Source organism: Patagioenas fasciata, chromosome 25 (assembly GCF_037038585.1).
Source record: "Patagioenas fasciata isolate bPatFas1 chromosome 25, bPatFas1.hap1, whole genome shotgun sequence".
Classification (NCBI taxonomy): domain Eukaryota; kingdom Metazoa; phylum Chordata; class Aves; order Columbiformes; family Columbidae; genus Patagioenas; species Patagioenas fasciata.
In genome coordinates this window covers 4278062-4304903 of record NC_092544.1, presented here as the reverse complement: position 1 = coordinate 4304903, position 26842 = coordinate 4278062, and the positions used below count along the sequence as shown (strand labels likewise).

Sequence of the window (26842 nt, the reverse complement as noted above, 5' to 3'; positions counted from 1 at the left end):
TTCAACCTTTATTACTACAGAATATCCAAAACAACAAAACCAACAACACAGTTACAAAAGGAGTTCACGGAGAAATGTGAAGCAGCCTGTGTTTGAAATGCTCTGTGTCACCGCACTGTGTCAAATATAAAACAATGCATATTTATACATATATAAAATATAAAAGGAACAATACATCGGAAATGTATAAACAAGGGCTATGGAGGCCTTCGTGGTATTTACAATGAGTGAGGGGGGCACGGGAGCGGCAGTGTCCGATCGCGGCGAGGTTTAAATGCCGCGGTGAAAGTCCCTGCGGGCAGAGCGAGGCGCAGAGCTGCGCTCAGCCCTGCTGGAAATGGTTTGAAGGTTCTGCATGACTGGTGCTTGGGAGGACGCCAGGGCCCGGGGTTGGATCCGTCACAGGCCAAGCAGCGAGCAGAGGCGGCTCCTGCCCCTGCCCAGGCTCTGACAGCCGCGTCAGCGCAGCTGCGCGTTCCCAGCTGTGAAACAGAAGGTCAGGCCCATCGCCAGAAGGGAATACAATAAAATAAAAAATAATAATAATAAACTCAACAGAGAGAAGTTCCACGTTCACATCAGTAACAGATCTTCCAAGCAGTCTCCGGCCTGGCACAGGGAGGCCCAGGCCCTCCCCAGCGGCAGTGATTTCAAGTAAAGGCAAGAAGTCAAGGCACTAGGCTGAGCTCTGTTGGGTCAAGCTTGCCGGCTTTGAGAGAAGTCCCAGTAAGTGCTGCCTGTGGCTCTTTATAGCTCCTTGAGGATGATCTGGAACTTGTCCTCTGCTTCCACCACGTCCAGGAGAAAGGCCATGTGGTTGCTGTAGTGCTGGATGATGTTGTTGTCCATGTTCACCAGGATCCTGTGGGAGAGGGAGAAGCGCCGGTCAGATGCAGCGCATGGGAAGGTTCGCAGAGCGGCTCAGTCGGGAGGGCCGGACCCCCCTGCACGCTTGGGATTCCCATCGTGAACTGGGAACACCAGCGCTGTGGCAGGGGGGTGGCCCTCTCCCAAATGTCTCTGTGCAAAATTGCCATTGAATTGCCGTTCCTGCCCTGTTAACCATCAGCGTTAACGCAGCCGGGAGCCCCAGCCCTGGGCAGGGACAGGGCTGCACTGCAGTGTCCACCTTCCCCAGCTGGAGGAGCTCGGCCATGATTAATTAATTAAAGCCTCGAGACAACACAAAAGAACATCCTGCAGAGCTTTTTCGCAATTCTGCCCTCGACATGCCTAGGCCCAGCGTTTGCTACACAGGCAAATTAATCTGGATTACGGCAGGGTGTGAATTTAGAGCAGGATTGCTCACTCCTCGCGCGGGTGCGTTTAGGGGTGCGTTATTCTGAACAAGCTGAGGCCGCTCTGGGAGTCGATGGAAGTGGTTTGGACCAGGACGCTTTGCTCCTGCCCAGCACCAGCACCCATGCAGATGAGCCCCGAGCGGTGCCCTCAAGCCCGTTCTGGAGGAACTTGCACCTGCAGCGTGAGCGGGGGCACGAGGGCTCAACCCCAACCCCGCTGCAGATCCCACAGCTGCTCTGACCTGGAATCAGTTACACAGAGACACGGGGACAAGGAAACGCTTAAACAGCCGATTTAAACCCTAGGCTGTGGTTCTATGCCAGGCAAGAGCCCCTCGTTACTGTAATGGCAGTAACGGGGCAGCTTTGGATTGCCCCACTGAGCTCCCGTAAATCAGCTGGGAAATTTGTCACTGTTTTGGAGGAAACAAAGAGAACAAATTATCCCTCTTTGCAGAAAGCTCATCCCCTCCAGGTTCCCGCTGGGGTCATTAATGGGGCAGCAGCATTAATTGTGCAATGCTGCACAAGCCAAGATTAAAAACAAGAAAAGGCTGAGGATCTAACAAAACTCAGTTTAAAGGCACAAACACGAGGCCCTGGTGTCCCTCTGGGGCACAGCTCGGGGGTCACTGCAGCCACAGCAACTGGTTCCTGCCCATTTGGTCACAGCTCATCGCAGCCCGGCCCATTGTCCCCATGCTGCAGAGGGGAAGGTGGCAGCTCTGTCCTGGTGCCGGGTCTGTCCTGGTGTCCAAGGCTCTTCCTGGTGAGCCACAAACCTTCACGGCTGCATCTCACCCCCTGTGTTGGGGCTACCTGGGGACAAGAGGCCCAGGTCCCCAAGCCTGATGTCCCTGGGAGTCCGGGGTGTCCCCAGAGAGACAGCAGGGACACCGAGGGGTGGGTTGTCACCAAAACCCTTGCGACAGGGCCAGCCCAGCACAGGAAGGCAGAGATGTCACCCGTGCCTCTTGCTGCCGTGCTTCCAGCTGATTTCTCAACACAAAGGACTCCAGGGAGTGTTGATGAGGAATCTCAGCACTGCGTTGTTTTTCTAGACCAAACCTCACCAAGATACAACATTACTTCATCTTGCTCTTGAGTCAGCCCGCGACCGAGTCCATGCGGGTGAGCTCATCCCGCTGAGCTGACACTGACAGGTCAGCCTGCGGTAAATCCAGGTAGGACCATGGAGATCCGCGGCGTTACAGCAGGGGAAGCTCTGACCCTCAAGCTGTAATTACCGAGAGAGGGTTGTTTATGGTGGAGCAATAGGATAAAATTATTCAAAGGAAAATTAAATCTGGGGGAGCAGAAAACAGTGTCCGGCCCTGACATCCAGCAGCCTGGAGAAAATCCTGTATGTCCCCCACGCTTCAGCAATAACCTGTGGCATCAGCCATGTCCAGCTCTCATTAAACCAGGTTGTCAAATTTATTTTCTTCTTAATCTAATTTCCAGGTGTTGCCTTTTCATTAGATGCCTCTTTGCTCCTCCATTTTGGGGAAGAGATAGAAAAGACATCTGCCTCTTTTCCCGCAATCATTATTAAACAAGATTCACTATTTATCAGATCAAGTGACGAACAAAATCAAAGCAAAGCAGAGGTGGCCTCTCCCTGCAGTGCTGCCACTTCCCGGCCCGCCTGCAAACACAGCGTGCTCGGGTCTCTCTTGCCACGCGATGCTGGTGCTGAGCTGGTCAGAGCGGAGCTGGTGGCTGGTGACCGGCGGTGGCCACGTCAGAAGCCACCGGCACAGCTGACACACCTGAGTTTCGGCTCATTCCCGAAGCTGTAACAATAAACTGACCCCCCTGACCGTCCTTTGCAGTCGTTCTTCTCATGAGGCCGCCAGTGCTGCTCTTTGGGGTGAAAATTCCTATTTCTGGGGGTCGTGGGTGAGCAGCACCTGATGGCACCAAGGGCCCCGAGTTCAGCAACAGGCAGAAGAGCCTCCCGACCAGTTTGGATACCTCACTAGGACCCATCCACCATCTTAAACTTAGGATCACATCTAAGAATGCCTCCAGGCCTCACTTCAGCTCCGCTCCCCTTGAAGCAAACGGGCCAGGTCTCACGGGGATCAGGTTCTGGTGACACCAAGTGAGTTGGAAGTTCCATCCAAGGAGCTTGAGGACTTTCTCACCTCCCTGTCACCAGAACACCAATGCAGAAGGAGAGCTTTGGACTAACCCTCCGCTCCCAAGGCCTGTGTTCGCCTGTTGTTCCATCTTTGGGGGCCGTGCTGGTGACTGGTGGGTCTGCAGAACGTGGGACCCGTCCTCACCCTGGCTCTTCTGCCCGTCCGTCCCCGCGCTCCAGCTCTGGGCCAGCGCCAGCAGCAACCATGAGTTCATCTCCCAGGCACTCACTGCCCCGATTACATCTCGCTCCTCCGCGAGAAAGGCTCTGGATTCAGCTTTATGAAAATAAGCTTGGGAGTTTGAGTCATTCCCGTTCCATCAGCTGAAGGAGAACTCGCTGCCAGAGCTGGGGACAACCCAGAGGGACTTTAGTCCAGAAAACATTTCTGAAAGCAGCACTTGGCTCCACACCAAGACCATTGCCCTCCACAGAACACCCAGCAGCCGGTCCCCGAGCAAACCGGCGCCGTTCCTGCTCAGCCATGGGGGAGATCCACACGGATCTCGCACACACTGCGCTGGGATCACTCGAGAAGCTGTTTCTCATTCACTGCTAATGTCCCCGTCTCTTTCTGAGCCCGGGACGGTGGTTTGGGGAAGCAAACATTTGTACCTCTCCGATGGCACCGAGATAAGTTCTCCATAACCTCCGCCGTTCGGACTGAGACACAAAGAATCACCCATTAAACTGCCCAAACAGTTCCTCCTTCATCCAACTGCCTTTCCTTGGGAGACTTTACACTCCAAACAAATATAATACAAACGAGCATTATCCCAAATCTTTAAAGCCCAGAAAGATCTGAGTTTTATATGCTCCAAATAGCACAGATTCCCATGGCTTTAGTTTTTATTATCTTGTTAAAACGCTCCTTCAGCCTATGGCGGGTACCGAGGGGCTCCAGAGAACAGCGGAACAGCAGATGAGACATTAACTTACCCTCTTTTGCATTTTTTGTAGACTTTATAAATGCTTTCTTCAGGAAGCCCATATTTTTCTGAAATCTGCGAGAGAAAACACGGCAATTCTTTGTACTTGTAAAATGAAATTCCTATGATAAAAATCACAGATAACACGGAGCCGGGGTGTTCAGCAGCAGAGGATTCCCCCTCCCTTTTACTCAAAGGGCTGAAGCAACATCCTGCCCAGGACAAGTGGAACGTGTCCGTGTCCTGCAGCCCGCGCCTTGGCCCTGGTTCTCTGACAGTCAGGCTGGGAACCTTAGGGAATAATCTTCATTTTCTCTCATTCTCTGGCCTGTTTGGGGGCTGATGCTTCAACCCACTGGGCGCTGAGAGCCTGAGCTGCTCCTTTGCTGCTCCATCTGAAGGTGAGAGAAACTAAAGCGGCTGCATCTGACGGCAGCTGAGGTTTGAGCTGATCCGCAGAGCTCCCCTGGGCAGGTACGGGGACACTCTTAGGACAACAGTTTTGTAGCTTTTTCACAAGTATTTTCTGTACATTTTTTGCCTCTTTGTGGCGAGGGATGGGGGAGGGAGAAGACGGCAAAGAATCCTCTGCGCTGACATTTTTCAAACTCTCTATTTTTAAAAGTTTGTAAAACCAACAGAGCTTAAAGTGCAGCCATAAAGCCACCCCAAATCTGGGAGGTTTATTGTTTGTTTCCTTCCCAGCGATCTCCCGGGAGAAGGGGCTTATCAGAGATGCTGCTGATAATCATCACAGAAATATGTCTGCGCGCTCCTCAAACACAACACAGGGAATTCCAGCGCGAGGCCAGAATTGCTTCAGATTGCACATCCACAGCCTTGAGAATGGAAAGGGTGTTTTACAGTGGAAAATATGAATGTGTTGTCACAAGAGGAGACTCATGATCTGAACAAAGCATCTTGCCATGAGGTGTGTTCTTCCCGCTGCAGCCCGCGCCAGGAGCTGCGGGGAGAATTCACCTGCTACTCACAGTTTCCATTTCCATTCTCAAGAGAAAGCAGATGGGACATTCTAAACAGTCTTATATCCAGCTTCTCATACACCAAATCCCGTTGCCCTTTTCTCTGCAGCGCCGCAGGTTTTGGTTACACTTACAGCTGTCCTGAGGCCCTGGAGATCTGGTGTCTTCAACATGAGAGCATCGAACACCTCCTCCGACTCCCTCCGCACGTACAACAAGACTGCAAGAGACAAACGCAGCTCCTTACAGCGTGTTCTCAGCGCTGTGGCCTCGTGTAATTCAAGGGCTGAGGTTAACTGAATCAAAGCAGAGCTCCCATCCCAGGGGTTACCTCTCTGCGGATCTTCTTCCTTGGTTTGCTTTGGAGGTATCGGGTCAAACTCGTCTGTGAAGGAGGCGCCGCTCCGCTTCACGGGCAGCCTGAGCGAAACGGATACGATCCTCTCAGAGGACAGAACGACAGCAGCGAACAGAACAATTCCAGCAATCGAACTTCTGATTGAACAACCAATTACGCCAACGAACATCCAGCAATTAAATATCAGGTTTGTAATCGCGGCAGCAGTCTCCACCAGAGCTGCGGGTTCCTGGCCAAGGCGCACAGGGGCCGCGGCGAGCGCGGGCAGCGCGTTTGGTGTCACGTCACACACCAACGCCTTCTGCACCTCCTTGTCATTGTTTCACTGCTGGTATCACTAGACAGCGGATCAAGCCCAGGGAAAATACCGGTTCTCCCCACTCTAGACACGTTACAAGTGTGATTTCAACTTAATTCTGCTTTATTTTACAGCAGTATCTGCCTCTGGTTACTTGAACCCTTCACTCTGTGATCTTTTTTCCCCTCTTTCAAACGATCAGAACAGCCATGGACTGCACTCACATTGGAGTGGCTCAGTGACAGGGCAAGAAACGTGTTTCTGCATCCCCTGAGTCCATCCTAGGCCTGAGTTTAACACATATTGTGACTCTGGAAGGCACCAGGGAGACCCTGCGCTGTGCTATTTTGCACCTGTAGATATCCCCTGTCTGCAGATATCGCACAAACGACACCCAAAGAAACAGAGCAGCTGATGGATGGGAAATACAAACCGCTGGCTCCTTACCTGTTTGCAGAGTTGGGAACAGCAGGAGGGAGCACCTGGAATGGAAACATGGATCTTTTAGTTTGCACAGTGTTGTTGTGTGCTGGGGAAACTGGGGGAAAGTCGACATGGGCACATTTAAACATGATTTCCCTCCTCCCAGCCTGTCACTTGCCCTACACAACTAACCCCAAACGTCTGTATGTGTTTCTTAGATTAAATGAATCCTGATAGAAAGAACCTATCTCGATTCTCCTCCTCTGCCTAGAAGAGACCTGCACACATGCCCAGCTGGAGCGGGTCACATCTCATAACCTGCTTGGGACCAAGGACCAGGGTTCTCAGTGAGTTCTTGCGGTGTAAACCAGATTCTTCCAGTCCCTGGGTTTGACGCTGATGCGTCAGCACAGCAGCCCCTGCACCAGGATGTCACCACACTGTCACAGCGGCTGTTTTCCCCCTTATTGACGAATTGAGACAGTTGTTTCTTGGGACAACACTGATGAGCTCTGAAGGACGCTGGGCCGCGGTCTCCTCAGGCTTGAGGGGCAGAGGACAAGCGAGATGTCCCCACACACGGGAACTGATATGGTCACATTTTTCTGTAGTTTACTATCTGCTGCTGCTCTACTCCTGTGGAAGCTGCAGACGACACCTGTAAAGCACAGGGAGATCTGGCTGGAAGGAACCTGGGAAGGTTATCGTGCCCATCACTGTTGCACGACGAGGCCACTCCTCACAGCTACGTCTTCACGTTCACCACATTTCCACAGGAGAATTGTGGTTTGGTTTTTTTGACACAACACAAGTGGTGTCTGAGGGACCGATCAGTTTGGAAATGACGGGGCTGACAGACGAAGGCAAGAGGTTGGTTGTTTTTTGAAGGGACTCACCGTGCCACACCTCTGCAGGTTTGAAAAGTGGACGTTGGGGATGAACAGGACCGGTTGGGTTTCGAGGTCGGTCTCTGGCCTCAGGAACGTGATTTCATTCCCTCTGAAGCCAGAGAGCAAACAGCCTTTCAGACCTACGGATGGAAAGTCCAGTTCATCTCAGTTCGCTTGGCAGTTCAAGAGGCAACTACACACAGAGAGGGGAAAGTGTCTGCCCAGGGTTTCCCAACAGAAATATCAGCGCAAAGACACAACTCTGCAGAACCAGGGCTTGTCCTGCGCTGTGTCCTCGAGGGACTCCCTGCAGAGACCCCAACGCAATCCGGGGAGGTTGGTTATTAATAAAAGGCTTTGAGAGTCCTGGTAGGAGACCAGGGAAGGACCTGCCTGACGAGCTGCTGCTGAGCGGTTCTGATTTCATCAGGCTTGGAAATACCCGGGGCCAGATCTCGTGGAAGTTAACGGACAAACCTCCACGGATTTCAACACGCATGGGATCAGGTAACAAACACCAGCACTGACCATTGTTATTGGAGTCCAGGCATTTTCCTTTCCTTCTGAACTGTTTCCTTTCGTCGTCCCGCATTTTCCTCTCTGCTCCCTGCAGGGAAAATAAGGGGAAAATTAGGACATGGGCAGTTGTAACATGGGCAAGAGAGGACTGACTGTCCACCTCTGGGAGATAAGCTCATGGAGGTAAATGCAGCCTTTATTCAAACATGCTCATCTCAGAGACCTTCTACAGGCCACCCAGAACATTCTGATACTTATAAACTTAAACAAAAATGCTTTTAAAAATGAAAAATGCAGAAAAAGAGCTTTGAGAAATTTTTCCGTGGGAAGGTACCCGAGGCTTAGGAAGAACCCTTAAGGAGATTCTCACCTCTTCTGCTATTTACAAACTTGTCAAAACCAAGAGTTTATTATGAGGCACAATGGCACGTAGGGCTGATTTGGGGAAGTCTCTCTAATGACTCAGTTCTCCAAAGGCCTCAGCAGTGTGGCCACGTCCCTGCTGTCCCGTCTCGCTCAGCTGAGGGACGTAACCATCTCTGCTCCTCAGCCATGACCTCTCGGCTGCTCTAGACCCTCACAACCTTTCTGTTTGTTCTCCTGGAGCCACTGGCCACCAGTTTAAAATTCCCCCGGACAGCCCGGTGGAAAAGCAACGCTCTACCTTATCGCAGAAGATCTTGATCTGGCAGACGGCGCGGTGCACCAGCTGGCTGCTCCCGTTGCCGCAGTCGTAGGTGTCGATCTGGAGGTTGAGCGGGACGCCTTTCACTCCCTTCTGGGAGGAGAAGTCGGTGCTCAGACAATTCACCCCAATAAACACCTGCGAATACGAGCAGAGGTTGATACAGCTTGTTAGTGCCAAAATATTATTGTCAAACAGCAATGAGAGCTGTGGGTAGGAACAAAAGTAGCTACCGAGACATCCTTCTAAACCAACCTGTGTCAGCCAAGCACCTGAGCGCTGGGTTTCCTGCCCATCCTCCCAGCACCCCTGCAGCTCTTTATTTAATCTGCCTGCTCCCATCAGCTCGGGTGAGCTCAGACCAGATGCAAAGGCTGCCTGGGGATGTTCCTGCTGCTCTTTCTGATCTTTATTTGAATGAGGGACCCTCAGACAGCAGCGCCCTGGAGGAAGGGAGGGGGCTGGAGCGCAGCTTTGGGAATTGCAAATCATCGCTGCTGGTTAAATAAATATTCATCACATACTGGGCTCCTTTATCACCAGGCTGGAGTTACCTCCAGTGGGAACATTTGAAGAAAAGCTGAGCATAGATATAATTCACATTGTATTTCTAAATTACCAACTCATTTTTGTCATCTTGAAATTTCCCCTGGACTCTGGGGACAGGTTTGCAGTGGGAGAAGCTCCCACAGCTCCCTCAGCAGGGCTTTGGCTGAGGATTCCAGCCCCGAAACCTAATGCCAGGTCTACTCAGTGCCTACACAGAGAGAAGAAAACCACTTAACTGTGGTGTGAAGTTTAATTGCAAGAAGAGAAGTAACAGGTGCTCCAGACGACCCAAATACCTGACCCCTCCTGTCGCGCTCCCAGCCCTCGCAGCCTCTGAAGTCTCACCCCGCGCTGCCCCGGGCCAGTGCAGGGACTGAGTTTCTGCTAAGAGTTAAACCCAGTTTTGCTGAGGTGCCCCTGAGGGCTTGCCACATACCTGACATATTTCCATTTCTGACAACTTTGCCTTGAAGACATTTGTTAACCTCTTGGGTTGTAAAAGACCAAGGTCGCCTTTGGGCTAAAAGAAGGGCTTTTTGAGACCTCAAAGCAAACCAGCATTTTCCCAAGAACCAGCTTCAGAGAGATGGGTATTTATACTCTTCTTTTTTTCTTAGTTACTTCATCTTTTTTTATATCCTCCTTTCAATCCACACCACATACAAAGTGTTAATGACAGACTCCGAAGACATGCAGAAGAGACAGCAGAACTAGAAAGATGTTGCTAAAAGCTTTACATTTAAGGTCAAAAGGGATCTCGTGACCTGCCTGGCTCCCTTCCACATCACACAGAAGGGTGGTCGGTCATTTCTGCATCCAAATGCTGCCTTGAAAGGAGGGTCTTTGTTCCCTAAGCTGTGGTTTATTTAAATAGGCTTCACCTACATGTGAGCAGAGCCCCGATGGAGGCTGCTGCTGCGAAAGGCTTTCTTCAGAGTTATCCATCAGCACTAAAACAACATCTCTGAGCCCGTCTCGGGTGTACCCAGAGTGTTTATTAGCTAATGGCAATGCTTAAACACACAGAGGAGCACGGTGTCCTTCCTCGCTGTCCTGCCAGACAAACACTACCTGGGGCCACTGGAATGGAATTGTTTGGACTGGAAACTCTCCCTGTTTCTCAGTGGAGCAGTGGGGGTTGCCTGGGCCAGCAGAAAGGAGGCTCCAGTTTGGCTGCAGACCAAACCTCCCCATTTCCCTTCCACAAGCAGTTTGTACCTTTGCTTCTTCGTGGACGTTCCACACGAAGGACAGCGCGTTGTAGGCCAGCTCCTCGATGTTCTGCACTGTGTTGAAGTTTTCTTTGCAGTCAGCTGAAACGCAACGGAGCAGCAGTTTATACTCTGGCTGCAAACCCGGTTTCATTCCCTGGGCTTTCCACACACCAGCATCTGCCCCTTGCTGACCCCAAACCTAAAGGGGTTTTGTGATTTATCAGAGGCCGCTCTTGATAGCGCTGGGCAAACCTCAGTGAGCACACGTAAGGGACAGAAGTGACTCAGGGATGTTGGCTGGTGACTGGGGTTTGAGTAGCGATGTGCAAAGACAACCTACATTGCTTCTAAATTCAAACAACTGGGTGTCTCGGCCTGGTGCTCAGCGAGGTGCTGAGCTGGACAGACAAAACCTCCGTCTGGCCCAGCAGAACACGCTGTAAACCTGTGTGGTTGCGGTGGAGAAGGACAAGCAGCACCCAAAGCCATTCCTGGGCTCCAAGAGGCAAAAAGTTACATCTGTAAGAGCCAAAACAGTTCAGCAGTTTGTGTCTCTTTGACTGAGGCTCTTTGGTGCAACTTGGGCTCCCAGCGCATGTCTCTGCACTTGGCAAACACCAGCTTACACCCCAAAATCCCCTCAGCCAGAAAGATCTGAAGCCAGTAGATCCGCCTGCTCCTCCTGCTTTCCCCCAGGCCAGATTCTGGAGCTTCCACTGTGTTACTGGGTACTGGAAATGCAGTGAAATGGTGCTGGAAGTTACCAACCCCACCCGGCCGTCGCCCCAGCTCGTACCGACGTCAATGACTCTCTGCTTGGCCGTGGGCTGGCGGGAGTGCCAGTGCTTCCAGAACTTGAGCTGCTCCGTCGGGACCTTTTCGTTGTCAAAAACAATCATCACAACGCTCTGCAACACAGCAAGGACACCCCGTATCAGCGCACACAACAGGATGATGCCCGGTGCCCTCACTGCCCTTTCCATCCAGTGCATCCACAGAATGGCCAACGGTAGCTTAGTGTCACTATTTTATTGCTGGGGAAACTGAGGCAGGCAAGACAAGGGACTTGAACAGTCATGCAGGCAGTGACACAGCCAGGAGCAAAACCAAGCTGCTCTGTACACCCCTCATTTCCACCGACTGCGAGGCAAACAAGGATCCTGTGCTGGGGAGTGTTCGTGGTGCTGCAGCAAGTATTCGGCTGGGCCAGCCTAAATGCTCTTTCTCTAGATGTTCTGAGTTTCAGGAGTCCTCCAAATCTTGAGATGCTCAAAGTCCAGCCCCTAAACACCACTCAGGATTGGAGGACAAGGTTTCTTTGCTAGGAATTGAAGCTCAGCTTAGTCTCAGGTGGCTCTGAGGCCTGGCCCCACAACCCAGGAAGGAGATGGGGAACCTGTCTCCAGCTGAGAAGTCTTCCCATCGCGGCCCCCAGCCAGGATTCAGCTAGAGGGGCTTTTTGTGCATCCCTGACCTCCCTGCGAAAGGTTTCACCCGTCAGGGAAGACGAAGGCTGTAGCTGTGCATCAGAGGATTAGCTTGCCATGAGTGAATCCATCCCATTCATCGCTTTAAGCCAACAAGCCATTACTCTTCATGTTCAGCTCTGTTCCCAGGCCAGGACAATTGCTGGATGTCTGATTACAGCATGTGTCAGCAAAATTGTCAGCTTGTCTCTTACCTTCACTTTATTTGAGGACAAGTGTAAACATTTGCTGTCTCCAGCTGTCCGCAGCGTGATGGGGTAGAACTGTCCTTTGTTGAGGTAGGCCATGGGAGAGTCCCCAGATTTGATGTGAATGGCTTTGGGTGACCCCAGCGTGTATTCAAAGTCACTTGCATGGAACAAAGAGAGAAGGATGAATAAGCACACGCTGCTGTTTCACTCCAAAAGCAAAACAAGGCGACTTGCGAGTCTCCGTCCTTACAGGTGACGGACACGGGAGTCCCTCACACACCCACAGCTGTGGCCTCCCAGCACATCCTGATCCTGCCCAGCACCCCGGGGAGCAGCACTGCCCAGATATCTTCATTTTACCCTTTGGTTTTGGCTTAAAAAAAAGCCTGTACCTTCTCCTAACCAGTATTTTACTGTGCATGGCTACAGAGCCATTGCACAATCAAAAGCCTAAACCAAACCAAACAAAAATAGGTACCTATGATAAGACTTTTAAAACATCCTGAACTCAGATTCCTGTCTCTAAATTCACACCCATAGCCAGCCGACCCACACAGACCGCGTCCCAATGGGTCCTGGAGAAACAGGAGGATCTGCAGGACACTGACATCTGCTTGTTTACCCAGGGGCTTAAAAAATGACTTAAACCCCATCTTGTTGAACTCCCAGCCTGGTGGGCAGCAAGTTTAGTCTTTACAGAAAAGATTTGTCGTGTTGCACAGAGCAAGGTGTCGCTGTCAACAAGCAAATTTGAAAGAACAGCCTCATTTGCAAGAAGCCCCTGCTCTTGGCCATTCCCCAGCACCTCTGAGCATTCAGACCATGAGGTTACAGCTCAAGGTAGTTTCTTCTGCAAGGAATCTGCCACCACCTGTACACAAGCCTTCACACAGACCCTTCAAGTGCCTTGAGGATCATATTTAGTCACCAACCCATCCCTCTTTCCTGCTCCACCTCCCCTGTGATGCCATCTCTGAAGATCGGCTTGGCAGCTCCTCTTATCTGGAGCCAGGAGAGCCGGAGAACTTCAGCGCACAAACAAAGAGCACAGAGCCTCTCGCTCACGAAGGCGAGCTGCTGGCTGTGTGAAAATGCCCACGTCTGGCAGTGAGTCACGGACCAGGTGACTGGGGAGGCAAATAAAAAGTAGGAGGTGGAATAATGTTACCTGCTCGGAGGTTTGATGCGGTATCTAGAGCAGGAAAGCTCTGGATGAGAGAGGGGCGGAAAGGAGGAGGAAATCTCTCTCATCTTTTAGGAATGATGAGAGGTGCGGTGGCACCTTCTAAAACCAAGGTTGACTAAACCCGAAGTGAGAACCTAAAGCTTATCACCCTCTTCAACTGTCATCCCCATTTTCTTTGTCATTTACCCCATTCCAAGCAGCTCATGGAAGGTGCAGCCGCCTGGATCTATCTGTAGTTTGACTCCTTTTCAGCAAAACATTCAAACCCTAATCCCTGCTTCCTACTATGAGTGCTAAAATCCAACACTGCTCTGTGTCTGAAACATCATGAAAACTTGTTCCTAAGACACCGGGGGACACAACTTGTCTCCGCAAAAGCAGGAGATCTGCAAGTTTGCAAGGATCATTGTCCAGACCGGTGTTGGGTGAGGAAAGGGACGCAGATGTTCCCCAGGGAAGGGACCCAGCCAAGGGTGCTGGAAACCCAGTTAAACCTTGACACCCAGTTACCTCTTAACACCGTCCGTAGCGTAACTCTCAGGGCAAGGAGGCTCTGGCTGGGGTTTGAGGATCTCACTGAAGAGCAGCGACTGTAGACAAATGGAAACAAACCAGTCAGAAGTAGAATCTTCCATTGCTTTGTTCATCCACCCAGACATTACAACAGAGGCCACGGATAAAACACGAACCCTCATTTCAAAGCCATGATTCTACTTCCAAAACCAACATAAAAACCCCAATAATTCCATGGGAATGGCATCAAGCTTCTAACGCAAAAGCAAAGCTCCCGCTGACTCCAGCACCAGCAAACCCCAAACTAGAGATGTCCCCATGCAGCACCCCCAGGGCTGCACCCAACAGCGCTGACCTCCTGCGGATCCTCTTTGAAGGTGCTGTCTGGCTGCCATCTCTGCTGCGCCGGGGCCACGGGGATGGTCTCGAAGAGGGAATTCAATGAGCTGGTGTCGTACACGTCCCCTGGAGGGACCATGTAGTTGTCTGGGGTGCCATCCAGCTTGCTGGTGCCCGGTGGGAGCATGGCCGGCTTGTGAGGAGCAGGGACGCCTTCCAGATTTAAGCCATTCTTCTTCTGTGGCTCGCAATATTCTTGAGTCATGGAAACGTTTTCGGACAAGAGCTTCATGAGGTGGGCTGAGCCATCAAAAGCTGCGATCTCTGGGTCGTACTCCATTCCGTGGCAGTGCCTGGTGGAGAGAGGGTCGTGTCTCAAACCAGGGCAGAGGGTGGAGAACCCCAGCGAGTTGCCACAGCAAGAAGCGAGCGCCTGGATGTGCTGCTGGGAAGGAAACCGCGCACCCGGCTGCCAGGTGACCTCTCCTGCTCGATGCGGGAGATCTGAAAGGCCCGTGGGTGATCTCCACCCACACACACCTCTCAGGGCCATCGGCAAGAGCTGAGGTGCTCGGCAGATCAGGGGTGATCACAGGGAATCAGAGGATATGGTTTAGATGTGATCTGGGGCTGCGGATCCAGAGCTGACATCCATTATTTCTTTATTTTGGCTATTAAACGCTCAGAGCAGCAGGGACGATAAGAAGGGTAACTGCTACGTGGTCCTTCCATCTTAGTCTTTTTAAGGCTCCTTGACACTGAAAGCTGATTTTGTTTTAATATGGAAAGCTGATTCTTGTACAAATTCAAAAACTCCAGGAGCTTAGGAAGCAAAACTCCCAGAGGACACCAGATCAGTGAAAAACTGACAGGGCTGCACCAATGGAAGAAAGGTATATGGCCCAGCCTTCAGAGCAGAAAATGCTGAGTACAGGAGCTACCGAGTGATAAAGACACGTACAAAACTGCACTCGTCTCGCTCAGGGAAACCAGCCCTTGGTGCAGCATCCCAGGAGCTGGTCCCTCCTGCAGTGGTGACTGTGACCCTGCTGAGCACACCATACACCTCAGGTATGTGCTGAAATTTCCATAGTTAATAACAAATAGCAGTGGCCTTTCAGAGAGAAGAGGGCAGCTCAGCTCAGCTTACTGGTGAGGAAGGAATGAAGCGTCATTCAAGAGGCTTATTCTGTCAAGAAGGGAAAAAACAGACAACCAGAAAAGGCTGCCAAAGTACAAACCACCCAGGAAGGGGAACTGAACTCATAGTGGCAAATGAGCCATTAATTTAATAGTTAATTATCTGAAAACCTCAAAGGACAAATGGGAGTCACTGGAAGAGAACATAGGGAGACTGGGAGCGAGTGGAACAGAAATCTTTACCAGTTTAGCGAATGCAAGAGGACTTGGTCATTCCCTTTTGGTGCCAACGCTTAATCCCTTTCCAGTGTCACAAAGTGGGAAATACAGACAAATTCTTCAGTTGCTGCAAATCAGCGCAACTCCTCTGAACACAGCTAGACAGCTCCTCAGTTGTGTAAATGGGTGTAGCTCCATTTCTACCTGCTTGGGATCTGGCCTAAAGAATTTTAATGTATGTCTCAGGGTTAATAACCTCCACTGTTGTTGGTAATAACACTGTGCTTTGATGTCTATTTTATGCAAGCTAAGAGACCCATCATGCATGCAAGCAGCTGCAGGAGAATCAGACAGCCAGAGAGAGCAAAAGCTGAAGCGAACCTCTTTCCTAGCTCATTCCGTCCCATCACACCAGAGGGAAGAATCCTCTTCTCCTTCGGGACCTAGAACAAGGTAGAACAAAGGGTTTGTTTATCGTTAGGTTTTATTAATGGAAAACAGAGGCAAAATTAGCCTTGTCTGTGTAGCGAGTGAAGTCTCCCAGATAAAACACCGGGTGAATAATAAACACTGGGTGAGGATACAGAGACCTGGGCTCTCCTGCTGGTTCTGCCGTGGATTCCCAAGGTAACCTGAGGCAAACCACATCGTTTTGTTCTGGGGAAGACTTTCAAAAACACTCAAATAAATGGGAACATCAGTCCTGTTGGTTTCAATTAGGGTCCATATTTCTTGAAGCCCCATCCTACAGCAACACTGAATAAATAAAGATAGAACCTAGCTGTTCCAGCTCCATGTCCCTCAAAGCATTCCTGGTCCTTATATGAAGTTGTTGGGTAAAAAAAACCCACCAGTGTGAGACTCAAGACACCCAGGTTCAGTTTTTCACCCTGTTCTGGGTTCCTTCTACACTATAATGGTGTTGTGTGCCTCAGTTTACCATCTGCGCGCTGAGGATAATAGCGGCGCTTTATGCCACTGTTATGAGGTTCATGGCATAAAAACCCAGATTGCTCAGGCGATGGGGACCCTGAGGTGACTGAGCACATACTGCACCTTCACGCTTCTCCTTGGGGACAAAACCCCGTGAGACACCCAGCCCCACAAGAACGTACCATGTAGTAGTCGTAGAGGAGGCTGAGGGCGGCCACGCTGTCGTCGTCTCCGTTCACCCTCATCATGGCTTTGGTGGCTGCGGTCAAGGGGTTCTCCAGGTAGGTTTTCCAGGCTTCATCTTCATTGGTGTAGGGGAATTTCTGGAAGTTCATGGTGTCATTCTTCATCAGACGCACGGATCTAAAACTGAGCCAGACAGAGGAGATGGAATGAAGGATCCTCGTTTCCCACAGCAACTCCCATGGTTTCCCAAGGGCCCTGCTGGCAAGGAGAAGGGATGCTCGCCTGGTCCCTGACTCCCAGAGTCTTCGGAATTACAGAATCACAGAATGGACTGGGTTGGAAAAGACCTCAGGGATCACCAAGTCCAACCCTTGGTCCAACTCCAGTCCGTTCACCAGATCATGGCACTAAGTGCCATGGCCAATCTCAGTTTACAAACCTCCAGGGCCGGTGAGTCCAGCCCCTCCCCGGGCAGCCATTCCAATGCTGACCACTCTCTCTGCACAGAATTGCTTTACAATTACCAATTTTTCTGCTTGTCGCTATGGACAAAACGAGGCCAGAGTCTGGCTGGTGGGGCTGTGAAGCACAACAGCTCTACCTCTGCTTCCCTCCTCCTGCCCAGGGATGCAAACCACCAAAAAATCATCCACAACAGCTCCTTCCTCAGCACGGCCGCGCTGCGGCCAGGTGAGTCCTGCACCGTCAGGGTGCCATGTCGGTCAGTAACCAGTGTAACGTGATCCGGAGACTTTGCAAATCTTTTCCTCAATTTGGAGCTAAAGACCAGCGCAGCCCACAAGTGCCAGTGATCACTCACCGTCCACAGAACTCGATCTACCCAGGTGAAATCAAACCCCATCATTTTTCTGTGCTGTAGCTCATGGTTATCAAATTTAGTCCCACTCTTAACTTGGTTATTTTCAATCATTTGTATATGATTTGACTTAGAGGGAAGCAGAGAGGCAGATCACAACACCCTCCCTTCCACTAACAAGAATTCCTGACAAAGGTGAGGCCCGTGGGACTACGTGAGCTGAGAAGCAACATACCAAAATAACGCCCTGCCTGTCCTTCTTCTGGCACTTTCTCCAGGTCCCTCCATCTTCTCTTAATAAACTGTCAGACACTTAATTACCCAAACATTGGTCATCTTTCCTTTTCCTCCAGCAAATCCTACAGCAGCCGGCACAGGAGCAGGGGATGAATCAGCGGCCGCGCTCCTGCCACGTCCTTCGGCCACGTGGGGATGGTGTCAGCACAACAGCTCAGCATGAAACACAAGCTTGGTGGGCAAAAATGACTTTTTCATCAAAATGGAAACTTCCTGGAAGGGCAGGTTGCTTTTTATTAGTGGAAGAAGTTTAAAAAATGCATAAGAAGAAAGATTTCTTTAAATCTCCAAAGTTGCCTAGAGCAGAGCTATTTTTTTTAATGGAAAGGCAAAGAATATCTCCAGGAATTTAGATAATGAATCCTATATTTTAATGACTTTTTTGGTAAGGAATATATAGTTTCCATTAAGCAACTCTGCATATGTTTATTATAAATCCTGGGTTAGACTTTTAAGTTAATCACTCAGAGAACAGTAAGGAATTTGGCATCTCGGAAACTCCCCGTTATTGCTGGATGGGGTGGAAGATGCTGGTCCCTGCTCCCTGGCAGCTCAGCCGAGACGGTTTCACCCTTCACAGGCACCGATCTCCCCCAGCAGGGAACACAGACACAAACCATCCAGGGATGGTTTTGCTGATGCTGCCGGATCAAACTCAAGAGCTCCTTGGCTGAGCAGAGCAGCAGCCCCGTAGCAGCACAGTCCCAGCGCAGCACCAGGGCCACCAAGAGCTGCCTTTGCTGTCCTCGTCATCTTTTTATTAAGTAATATGGTGCTTCCACACAGAGTCCGTGAGCCGAGAGCAGGTGCTTCCACGTTACGGTTCTGGTCACCACCAGCTCCATCGCATGCCGGTAAAACAGAGACATTGAGCTTGCTCCTCTTCTCCCTCGCACGTCGGGATGATGCGCTAACACCGGTTCCACCCCGCGCATGAAACTTCACCAGGTGTTTGGAGAGTTTCGTTGTCTTTAGCGTTTCTCACGCAGCCCTCCCTTCGGTGCGCCGCTGTCTCCAAGGCGAGCAATCGGCATGACTCAGATTTCGCCGCTGTCGACTTGGCGATGGGCTGTTCAGTCCTGTCCGGACAGGAATCCTCACCCGTTCTCAATCCAATCTTCTCAAGGAAGAATAGGCAGCAACACAGCTCGCTCTCAGGGTGAGACTCAGCTGCTATCACTTGTAATCAACACAGATAAACACATCACGGCAAGATGTAGCAACAAAGCGTTCAGGAGCTTTAAAAAGCACAGATATTACAAGGAGAAATGCTTTGGAGCTTTCAGGACTGTTCCGCCTGCTGTGTCACTGTGGCACGGCACAACCGCTGCTGATGTTTTAGTGTTTTATCACCCGGTCTGCAAAATGTAGGCAGAGGGAGGTTGAGGGGGGAGCTTGAGATCTCCAGTGCTTGCAGCTGTGTCCAGTTTATGAAGAATACGGTTTGCACCGGTCCCAGTGAGCTTGCACCCACTAACTCGGCCGAGGACCTGGGCAAAGGTGACATGATGGGGATGGCACATCTATTCCCTCTTGTTTCTTTTGCAGGTTTATATGATCCCTAACAGCCACTGAAATACACTGGACGGAGCAGGTGAATCGCCTCAGACACAAGTCCGCAGGTAGGGCAGCGCTGCGGTGGATGCAACGCAGACTCCATCCCGTCGTTCTCTTCTGCTCTGCTCTATTCCAGAAGAACAGGACTAACCCATATCTGAAGAAAGAGGGTGATTTGGGGAAATCAGCGGATATGATGACATGTTTTGAGGCACCTTTTTGACATCAGATGCATTTCAGTTCATGCAGCTACAGCCGCCTTCCAACTCCATGTTAGCAATCTCTGAAGCAGAGGGGCAGGAAAAAGACACCCAAATCCAGATCCAAACACACGGGAACTTCACCTTCATCACCACCAGCATTGCGCTTTCCCTGTGGCTCTGCTGTGTTTGTCCTCTGCGAACTCTCCGCTCTCTGTTTGGCAAAACAAACGTTCCTTTTCCAAGCAGCCGGCGTGGTGCTCAAAGCGAGGACGGGTTGGTAAAACACAAACACGCGGGACCAGCCGTTGCCATCCTGGTGTGTCCAGACCCACCTTGCTGGGGCCTCGGGGTCTTGTGCAAAGCAGCGCACGATTTTGGGAAGGGAGCAGTCTATTTGTTTCCAAACAGTTTAGAATTTGACACAAGGTGATACCGGCCCCCTTTCTCTGCTCCATCCCACCCCATCTCTGTTTCCCTGATTTATCTGACCCATCTGCTCTAGCAGTGGCCTCCTGATGATGAATAAACACCCTGGGCTACGCTGAAACAGGAGAAGATGCCCAAAGGGTCTAGGTGGGGAGATCAGCCAAGCAGGAAAGAAACACTTGTGTTCCTGTGGCCTTTTGTTGGGTTTCAGTGGGTGGTTTTGCCAGCCTTTAAGCTTTGCGTTGCTCGTCTTTGTTCTCTCCCCTGTAACTGATTAAGCCTCCAACCTTAATATTAGCCAGGCCAGATGCTGATGGCTACAGAGAAACATCACATTGTGAGAGGAGCAGAGAATCCCTGGCAATGCACAGCAGGAATTCAAAGGCAAAGAACAGAGACCCGCGGGACCTCGGAGCCACCCCAGGAAGCCCAGGGGGGTTCATTAGCTTTGTGCATCACTCTCACCTCCCTGCTGAAGTAACCCCGATGCTCCCCAAGAGCCTCTTATCAGTGGTACAGGGAAGGATCAACTCTACACCAGGGCCGAGGAAGGGCAGGATTTACCGTGACGGCTTTTGGGGTGAGATCTGAAAGCAGAGGAAGAGCAGCGTCCCACAAAGCGGCTTCGTTCTGAAATCCAAACTCCTCAGCTAAATTCTGATTTCACCCTGTCTTTGCAAGTTTAACAAACAAGCACATACTGTCACAGCAGCAAAATCCAGACAAACACAGAACCAGGAGAAAATAATGCACAAGAAGAAACACAGCACACGGACTAATGATGAAAAATGTTGCCTAGATGCCAAGTACAATACAGCGTCGATGCACAGGTGTCAAAGGAGAGCGCTAATCTCACGGACCCTGACCTGCACCATCTACCGGGCTGCAATATTTTCTCTGGCAGCTGGATAACAATGTGGCCTCTGTCCCGGGATTTCCTCGGGGCATCTCAGCAGCGCGAAACTCAGCGCCACGTTTCCCTGCTGCCCCTCAGCCCCGTTTCACCCGCACACAGCGCGTGATCCTCTTGTTTTCCTGGAAGCACGTGCCTGGATGGCACAACCATGAGACACATGAGCCCCTCGTCCTCAGCCGGAGACCCTGCACACAACCGGGCATCTCCCCGTGGTTAATAAGTGCCAAGCAGAAACGTGTGGTGGCTGCAATGGGGAGGAAAGGGACCATCACGAGCGTCTCTGATGGCTCCTGTTTCCCAAAAGGCTCTGAGTGTCCTCAGCATCAACGTGTACCCCTGGTGCTCTGCTTTATTATCATGGGAGGAGAAACTGAGGCACGGGGGTTGACATTAAAGCGACTTCTCGTGAAGATGGGAGAGCAGAACCGGAGCCCAAGTTCTGCTGCAAACCTCACCCGCACGGTGCTGGTTCCCAGCCCCAAGGAGTGGGATCAGTGCTGAGTGACATGTGGGGGACACCAGCTGGAATTGTGCTTTACCTGATAACATCAACCTTGAGGTATCCACCCACACAATCATATTGCACAAATGATTCCTGCTTCAGTGCCTTCTCTGCCTAACATAACAAATGACAGCATTGAATTAGTTTGCAGCTCAGGAATTAGGGCTGATTTTTTCCAGCAGCGGTTTATGAGGTCGGACGCTTCGGTTTCGAGGTGTCCTGAGTTTGAGGGTGACCTGACTCCAGAGGCAGGACACAAAACCAGGCCCAACAGAGCCTCTGACTGCGCATCACCTGGCACTGCTGGAATCTCGGTCTAAAATTCCACCCGCTTTCTTATTTTCGGTGTAGACAGATAAGGAAAGCTTATGTACACACGTATTCTGGAACACAAACCTTCATCTCCACCAACACAGAACACACGCACTGCACTGGAGCTCCCAGTGCTCCAAACACCATGAGAATTATTGCACACGACGGGAAGGGCTTTGTAATGCCCAGGGTTTGGGTGCTTTCAGCGACCTGTTCTGTTTTCAGTCCTTATGGATTTTTCCTCCCAGCTTCCACATGCGGACACCTCGCTACTAGATGCCTTATTTTCTAATTCTCATATATTCGCTGATATCAAAAACTATGGCTTAAAAAAAACATCACAGTTTTACAAGACTTGGATTTAAAAAACAACAATAAAGGGATATGCAATCCTTTGTGACAAACAACTGCTCTTCAGGGAATCTGGGTTTAATCTAGTGATCAATCATTATGGGTTATTGGTACTGCAGCAGGGCCTGGAGGCCCTGGCTGAGAGCAGAGCCCAGATTTGCTCATGTTTCTATGCCAAACAAATACAGTTCATCCTGCTCCAGTATAACCCTGGTAACCAACGCGTTTCGGAGTGAGCGTCACAGCTCCAACAGCAGACAGGAGGATGAGAAGAAACAAAATCGTGACAAAGCAGGTGGGTGGCAGCCGGGAGCCCTTGGTACAGGACACCAGCTCTTTGACCCCAAACATTGTGGCTCCGAACGCTCTGGGGACAAGGACGGCTGGATCAGAGCTGCCCTCGCCCATCCCGCAACCACAGCAACAAAACACCCAAGGGAAGAACAACAAACAAGCCGGCGCATTTTCTTATCTTCCAAGCCTTTGAAACTCGGAGTCCCAGCCAGGATATCATCATATGCTACATAACCAATTCCACTGATTAATGTATTTTTCAGCTGTTGGCTTTATCACCCTCCAGCACACATGGGTCGGGGATCTGATCAGGGCCCATCAGCCAAAGCGCTTGCAGGTGCAATACGAGCGCATTTTTGGATGAATACTCCACAATGATGAACAATTCAAACACCAAACAGACAAAGCATGAGCAGATCCTCACCAGTGTAACTGTCTTTATTCTACAAATTTCTCTGGAATTACACCCATGCACCAATCAGTTGAAAATGTGACCCAAACCATCAAAGCAGAGATACTATGTAAATGTTGATTTCTCTCTGCTTTGAGTCTAGAGTTTATTCAGAGGGCTTTTACTCCTTTGTTGTGAGTTGCATAGCAGCTGATTATTGTTTCTTTAATTTACAAATCTCTCTTTCTCTTTACATAACTTAAAAAACAAGAACTAACCCCCACGTCTCCCTTGAAAGCGCACCTTGCCTCACCATGCTTATCCCTTGTGTGCTTTACTGCCAGCGTTTTATAAAAAGGGCTTTAACTTTTCATTCACCAGGAGCATAACTCAAGTTTTAATAACACACCTTATGCATGACAAAAATTTGCTTCTGGCGATCATGGTTTCGACCACAAAACCACAACTGGGAGTAACTCCTGGTTAACTCTTTCAAGCCCACGCATTGCAGAGTTAGACATAAGTTCAATTAGGAAGACTATGGAAATTATCAGTTAGAATATTTTATAATAGGCAAAACACCTCATTCTCTCATGCCACGTTAGCCTCTTCCCGGCCTTTCTGTGAAATTAAAGCGGCGAAGGGAGAGGAGAGACTGTCCTCCCTGTCATTTCGGGTGACAGCTCCCTTAAAAGCAGCCACATCTGGGCACACGTTCACAGCTCCATCATCCTCCCTGTGCTCGGCTTGTGTTGTGCACAGAACACAGACACAGAGACGGGCACTGCTGCCCTTACCAGATCCCCCAAGCGCTGCTCCGAGAGCCCTTTCCTTCCACTGAGCTTTACAAAGCTACACCCTGTGTGACTCTGGGTGAGTAACCAGAGGTTCACAGCTCCCACAGCAGCCCCTTTGCCCAGGTGTTGGCTTTTAGCAGCTCTTCAGGAGGTTCCTCCCCCCTCTGACACCTTTTCCCCTCTCAGGAAACCCAAAAGCTGTTTGAAGCTTCACCCTTTGGTACCATGGAGTTCCCAGCCACCTTATCTTGTATCACTGCTCCCTGACAGCCCTGGGTGAGGCTCCCCAGGCCCATCGTGCTCCTAACATGGTTTCTCCAGGAGCTGCTGCTGTCCCTGCTCCTCAACAAGGACCCTGGAGCTGTCACAGCCTCTCTATGCACTCCCAAAGGATTTTTTTCCCCAGCTAATGAACCAAAGTGACATTTTCAGAGAGCTCTGTGGCCCTGGGTTCAATCCATGGAGTGTCCTGGGGAGGGGAGGAACCAGAGCCCCTCTGAGATCCATCCCAGACTCAGAGCAGACACCAACCTCTGCGCTTTGATCCTTGTCTTGGAGATCGGAATCACAAAAGGGATCCTGCCCCCATCAATTCCCCTTTCTCATGTGCAAGGCACAGGGGTTAACAGCCCGTTAGGACAGAAGAGTCAAGCAACCATGTAATTCATCAGGTAACATAATGCCCCAGTCCTTAATTAGTAATACATCAATCTAATTCTGCAGTGCCCTGTGTACACACACAAACACTCCGGAGCGTTTTGAGAGTAAACTACATGCACAACCCTTAAGTTTAAAAAGCATCAAGTAAAAGTTACCCAAAGAGCTCAGAAAGGCAAAATTCAAGTCACTGATTCTTAATCAATCCAAGCATATAGATCCCAGTATTTAAATAAAATAATCATTAGTGCTGCATCTTTTTGGGGTTCTTAATTATTAAGAGATCAGCTGTCACAACACCTCTTTAGGCTTGTAAACACATACGGGGACGTGCTTTTCCTTCAAAATATACCATCTGAAGCACCGTCTCTGTACACAGATGTATACATGGACACATACCTCTTGATATATCTTATCATACACATTGATTTCACACAGGGCTATGTACCTCGATAGGTTTTTAGGACTGGACTGACAGCAGCGTTCGCCACCACTGTTCAGTGTCCTCCAGCCTTTACTGCACCGGCTCATCTCAACATGACACTTGTTTGCTTTTATTCCAGCGGAGCGAGGCGTGGGATGATGTGCAAACCCACACCAGCAGGACTCAGGACCAGAAGCAAGAGTTATATGGGATCAACAGAATGTCAAGTGCTTTTTCGGGTTTGTTTAAAAAAAAAATCCAAAAAATCAATCATAATTACTTGATAAAATCATAATGTTAATCCATTTGTTTAAAAACAAACAAAAAACCCCCCAGAAAAACAACAACAAAAAATACAACAGCCCCCATCCCCAAAATGCCAGAAACTCATCCAAAATGAGTAACTACTTTGGAAGGTATTTTCTAACAAAAAAAACCCAAACCACAGAATCACTGCAGCCTGTGTTAGGTTTTGTCGGATAGAACAGACCAGACTTGTCTCTACACACAAACCTTATGGGTCATATTTTAGTCTGGGGAAAGTATAAAAGAAAATGAAGGATCCTGATTTTAAATAACACTTAAATAATCTCAATAAAAAGTGATTCCTCCAAAGAGCAGCAACAGGTCAGTGAGAAAGTCTGAAAAACGCTCCCATCAGTTCTTCTACTTCCACTTGCAAACAGCTGGGCAGGGAATTAACGCAAGGATTCTAATTCAGATCTAAAGCACCTAAACAAGCCTCAGAAGAACCACTCAACCTTCACAGAGCGGGTAAATAGAAAAAAAACCCCTTCTACTTACTCAAGTTCATTCGACATATTTCCCCAAGCCCCGCAGCCGGTAAATTCGGGTGACTTCTCTCTTCTAGTACCTGCTCAAGACAGACATTGCCTGTGAAGTGTTTGATTTATGTTGAGGTTTTGCGCGCAGGTATTTTGCTGACAGGTCGCTGAGGCGGTGCAGGGATTGGCTGCCCGGACAGGTGCCCTGGGACAGGTACACCCAGACAGGTGCAGCCCGTAACCCTCTGCCTGCCGGGAGGGAGCGGGGAGCCGGGTGGGTGGGGAAGGAGGGAAAAGCCCCCGGGGGAAAAGAGATAGGATAAAGGAGTGGAATCAGTTCTGCATCTCGGGGATAATTAGTTTCAGTTTGGTGGACGTGTTCCATACAGCGCGGTGCCAAATAGCTGTCATTTTTATGAATCTGGGGGTTGATTTGTCCTTTGCTGTTTCTTTATATATAAATATACAGACAAAAATACATACATGTATATAAAGGAATCAAGTAGGGAAGAAGAAAAGCCTCTTAGTTTCCTCTCCTTCCTACATGGTAATTGTGCTGGCAGGCTAACCCTTTCTTGCCTTTTCTCACCTTTCAGCTGCTCACTCCAAAAAGTCTCACAGAATGTTAGGGACTGGAAGGGACCTCAAGGGATCATCCAGTCCAGTCCCCATTGGTGTGCTGTTTGCTTTTTAATTTTCTCTTAAAAAAGTAACTCTAAACCCCCAAACTTTAGGTGCCAGGACACAGCAAATATACTGGCTGCAGTATATAACCTCTGCCGTTTATAATCTCTGCGTTACAGGGGGTGGGTAAGGAAAGCAGGTCTGCGGGATCACCTTTTCCGTACCGTTCACGCACGCTGTCCTGCCTTCCGCGGCGCAGCCCAGAAGGGGAGCCCAGCCACACGCCGTTTGGGAACCGGCTGCAGAAATACCACCCAGGCAAGAGCGCTGGAGCAACCCACCTGTACACGGGGAAAAGATTTATGCAATAGAACAAAACTCATCACGGATTCAAGCGCTCCCGTTGGATGGTTTCTGTCATCCGTGTTGCAACGAGGAGGCAAAGGATGGGCTCCGCGGGTGACTCACGTTGACTGGATTTGGAAGGTAGGAGAGGATTTTACGAGGCAAGTTGGTACAGGCCTTAAAACAAAGGGAAAAAGAAAAGCTTCCACCACTCGTTCTCACCCCCCACCGCTGTCTCACTCGCTGAATCTGTCCCACTCAGCGCCCTGCGCCGGCAGGTGAATCCAAAAAAGCTTCTGAGTTTTCTTCACGTAACAGTAAGTCCAGTTCTGACCTGGTGACAAATGGCCTTCCCGGCCCACTCGGGCAGGCGCAAGGCACGTCTGCACAGGCGGTGTGAAGACACAGAGTATGAATTTGGGCACAGCACCCTTCAAACACATCTCTACGGCTGCTGGCTCGGAGCAGGGCCAGCTCGGAGCGCGGGATGAAGAATGCCCGCGGTGTATCTGTGCCGGCTGATAAGGACGTGCTGGGCTGAGCTTTGCCTGAGCCAGGCGGCAGCTATCGCCCTCCTCCTGTGCAAACTGCCTGCCAGGGAGCCAGGGAACGGACAAAGTCTGTTTTCAGGGAATGAAAACTCCAGGAGCAACAC

General features: G+C 50.3%; 1 protein-coding gene across 1 annotated transcript; it reads right to left on the bottom strand.

The window, feature by feature from the left end:
• GRHL3 (grainyhead like transcription factor 3) lies at nt 1-26196 on the bottom strand. Its single transcript, XM_065856926.2, has 17 exons — nt 26067-26196; nt 25238-25307; nt 16486-16672; nt 15752-15813; nt 14028-14364; nt 13670-13749; nt 11977-12130; nt 11092-11203; nt 10300-10394; nt 8512-8670; nt 7857-7935; nt 7335-7468; nt 6463-6497; nt 5691-5779; nt 5494-5579; nt 4387-4451; nt 1-862 (listed from the first exon to the last, which is right to left on the bottom strand). The coding sequence occupies exons 2-17, from the start codon at nt 25252-25254 to the stop codon at nt 748-750; spliced, it is 1806 nt and encodes a 601-aa protein (XP_065712998.1). The 5' UTR covers nt 25255-25307; nt 26067-26196; the 3' UTR covers nt 1-747.
• Between the last annotated feature and the right edge of the window lie 646 nt (nt 26197-26842).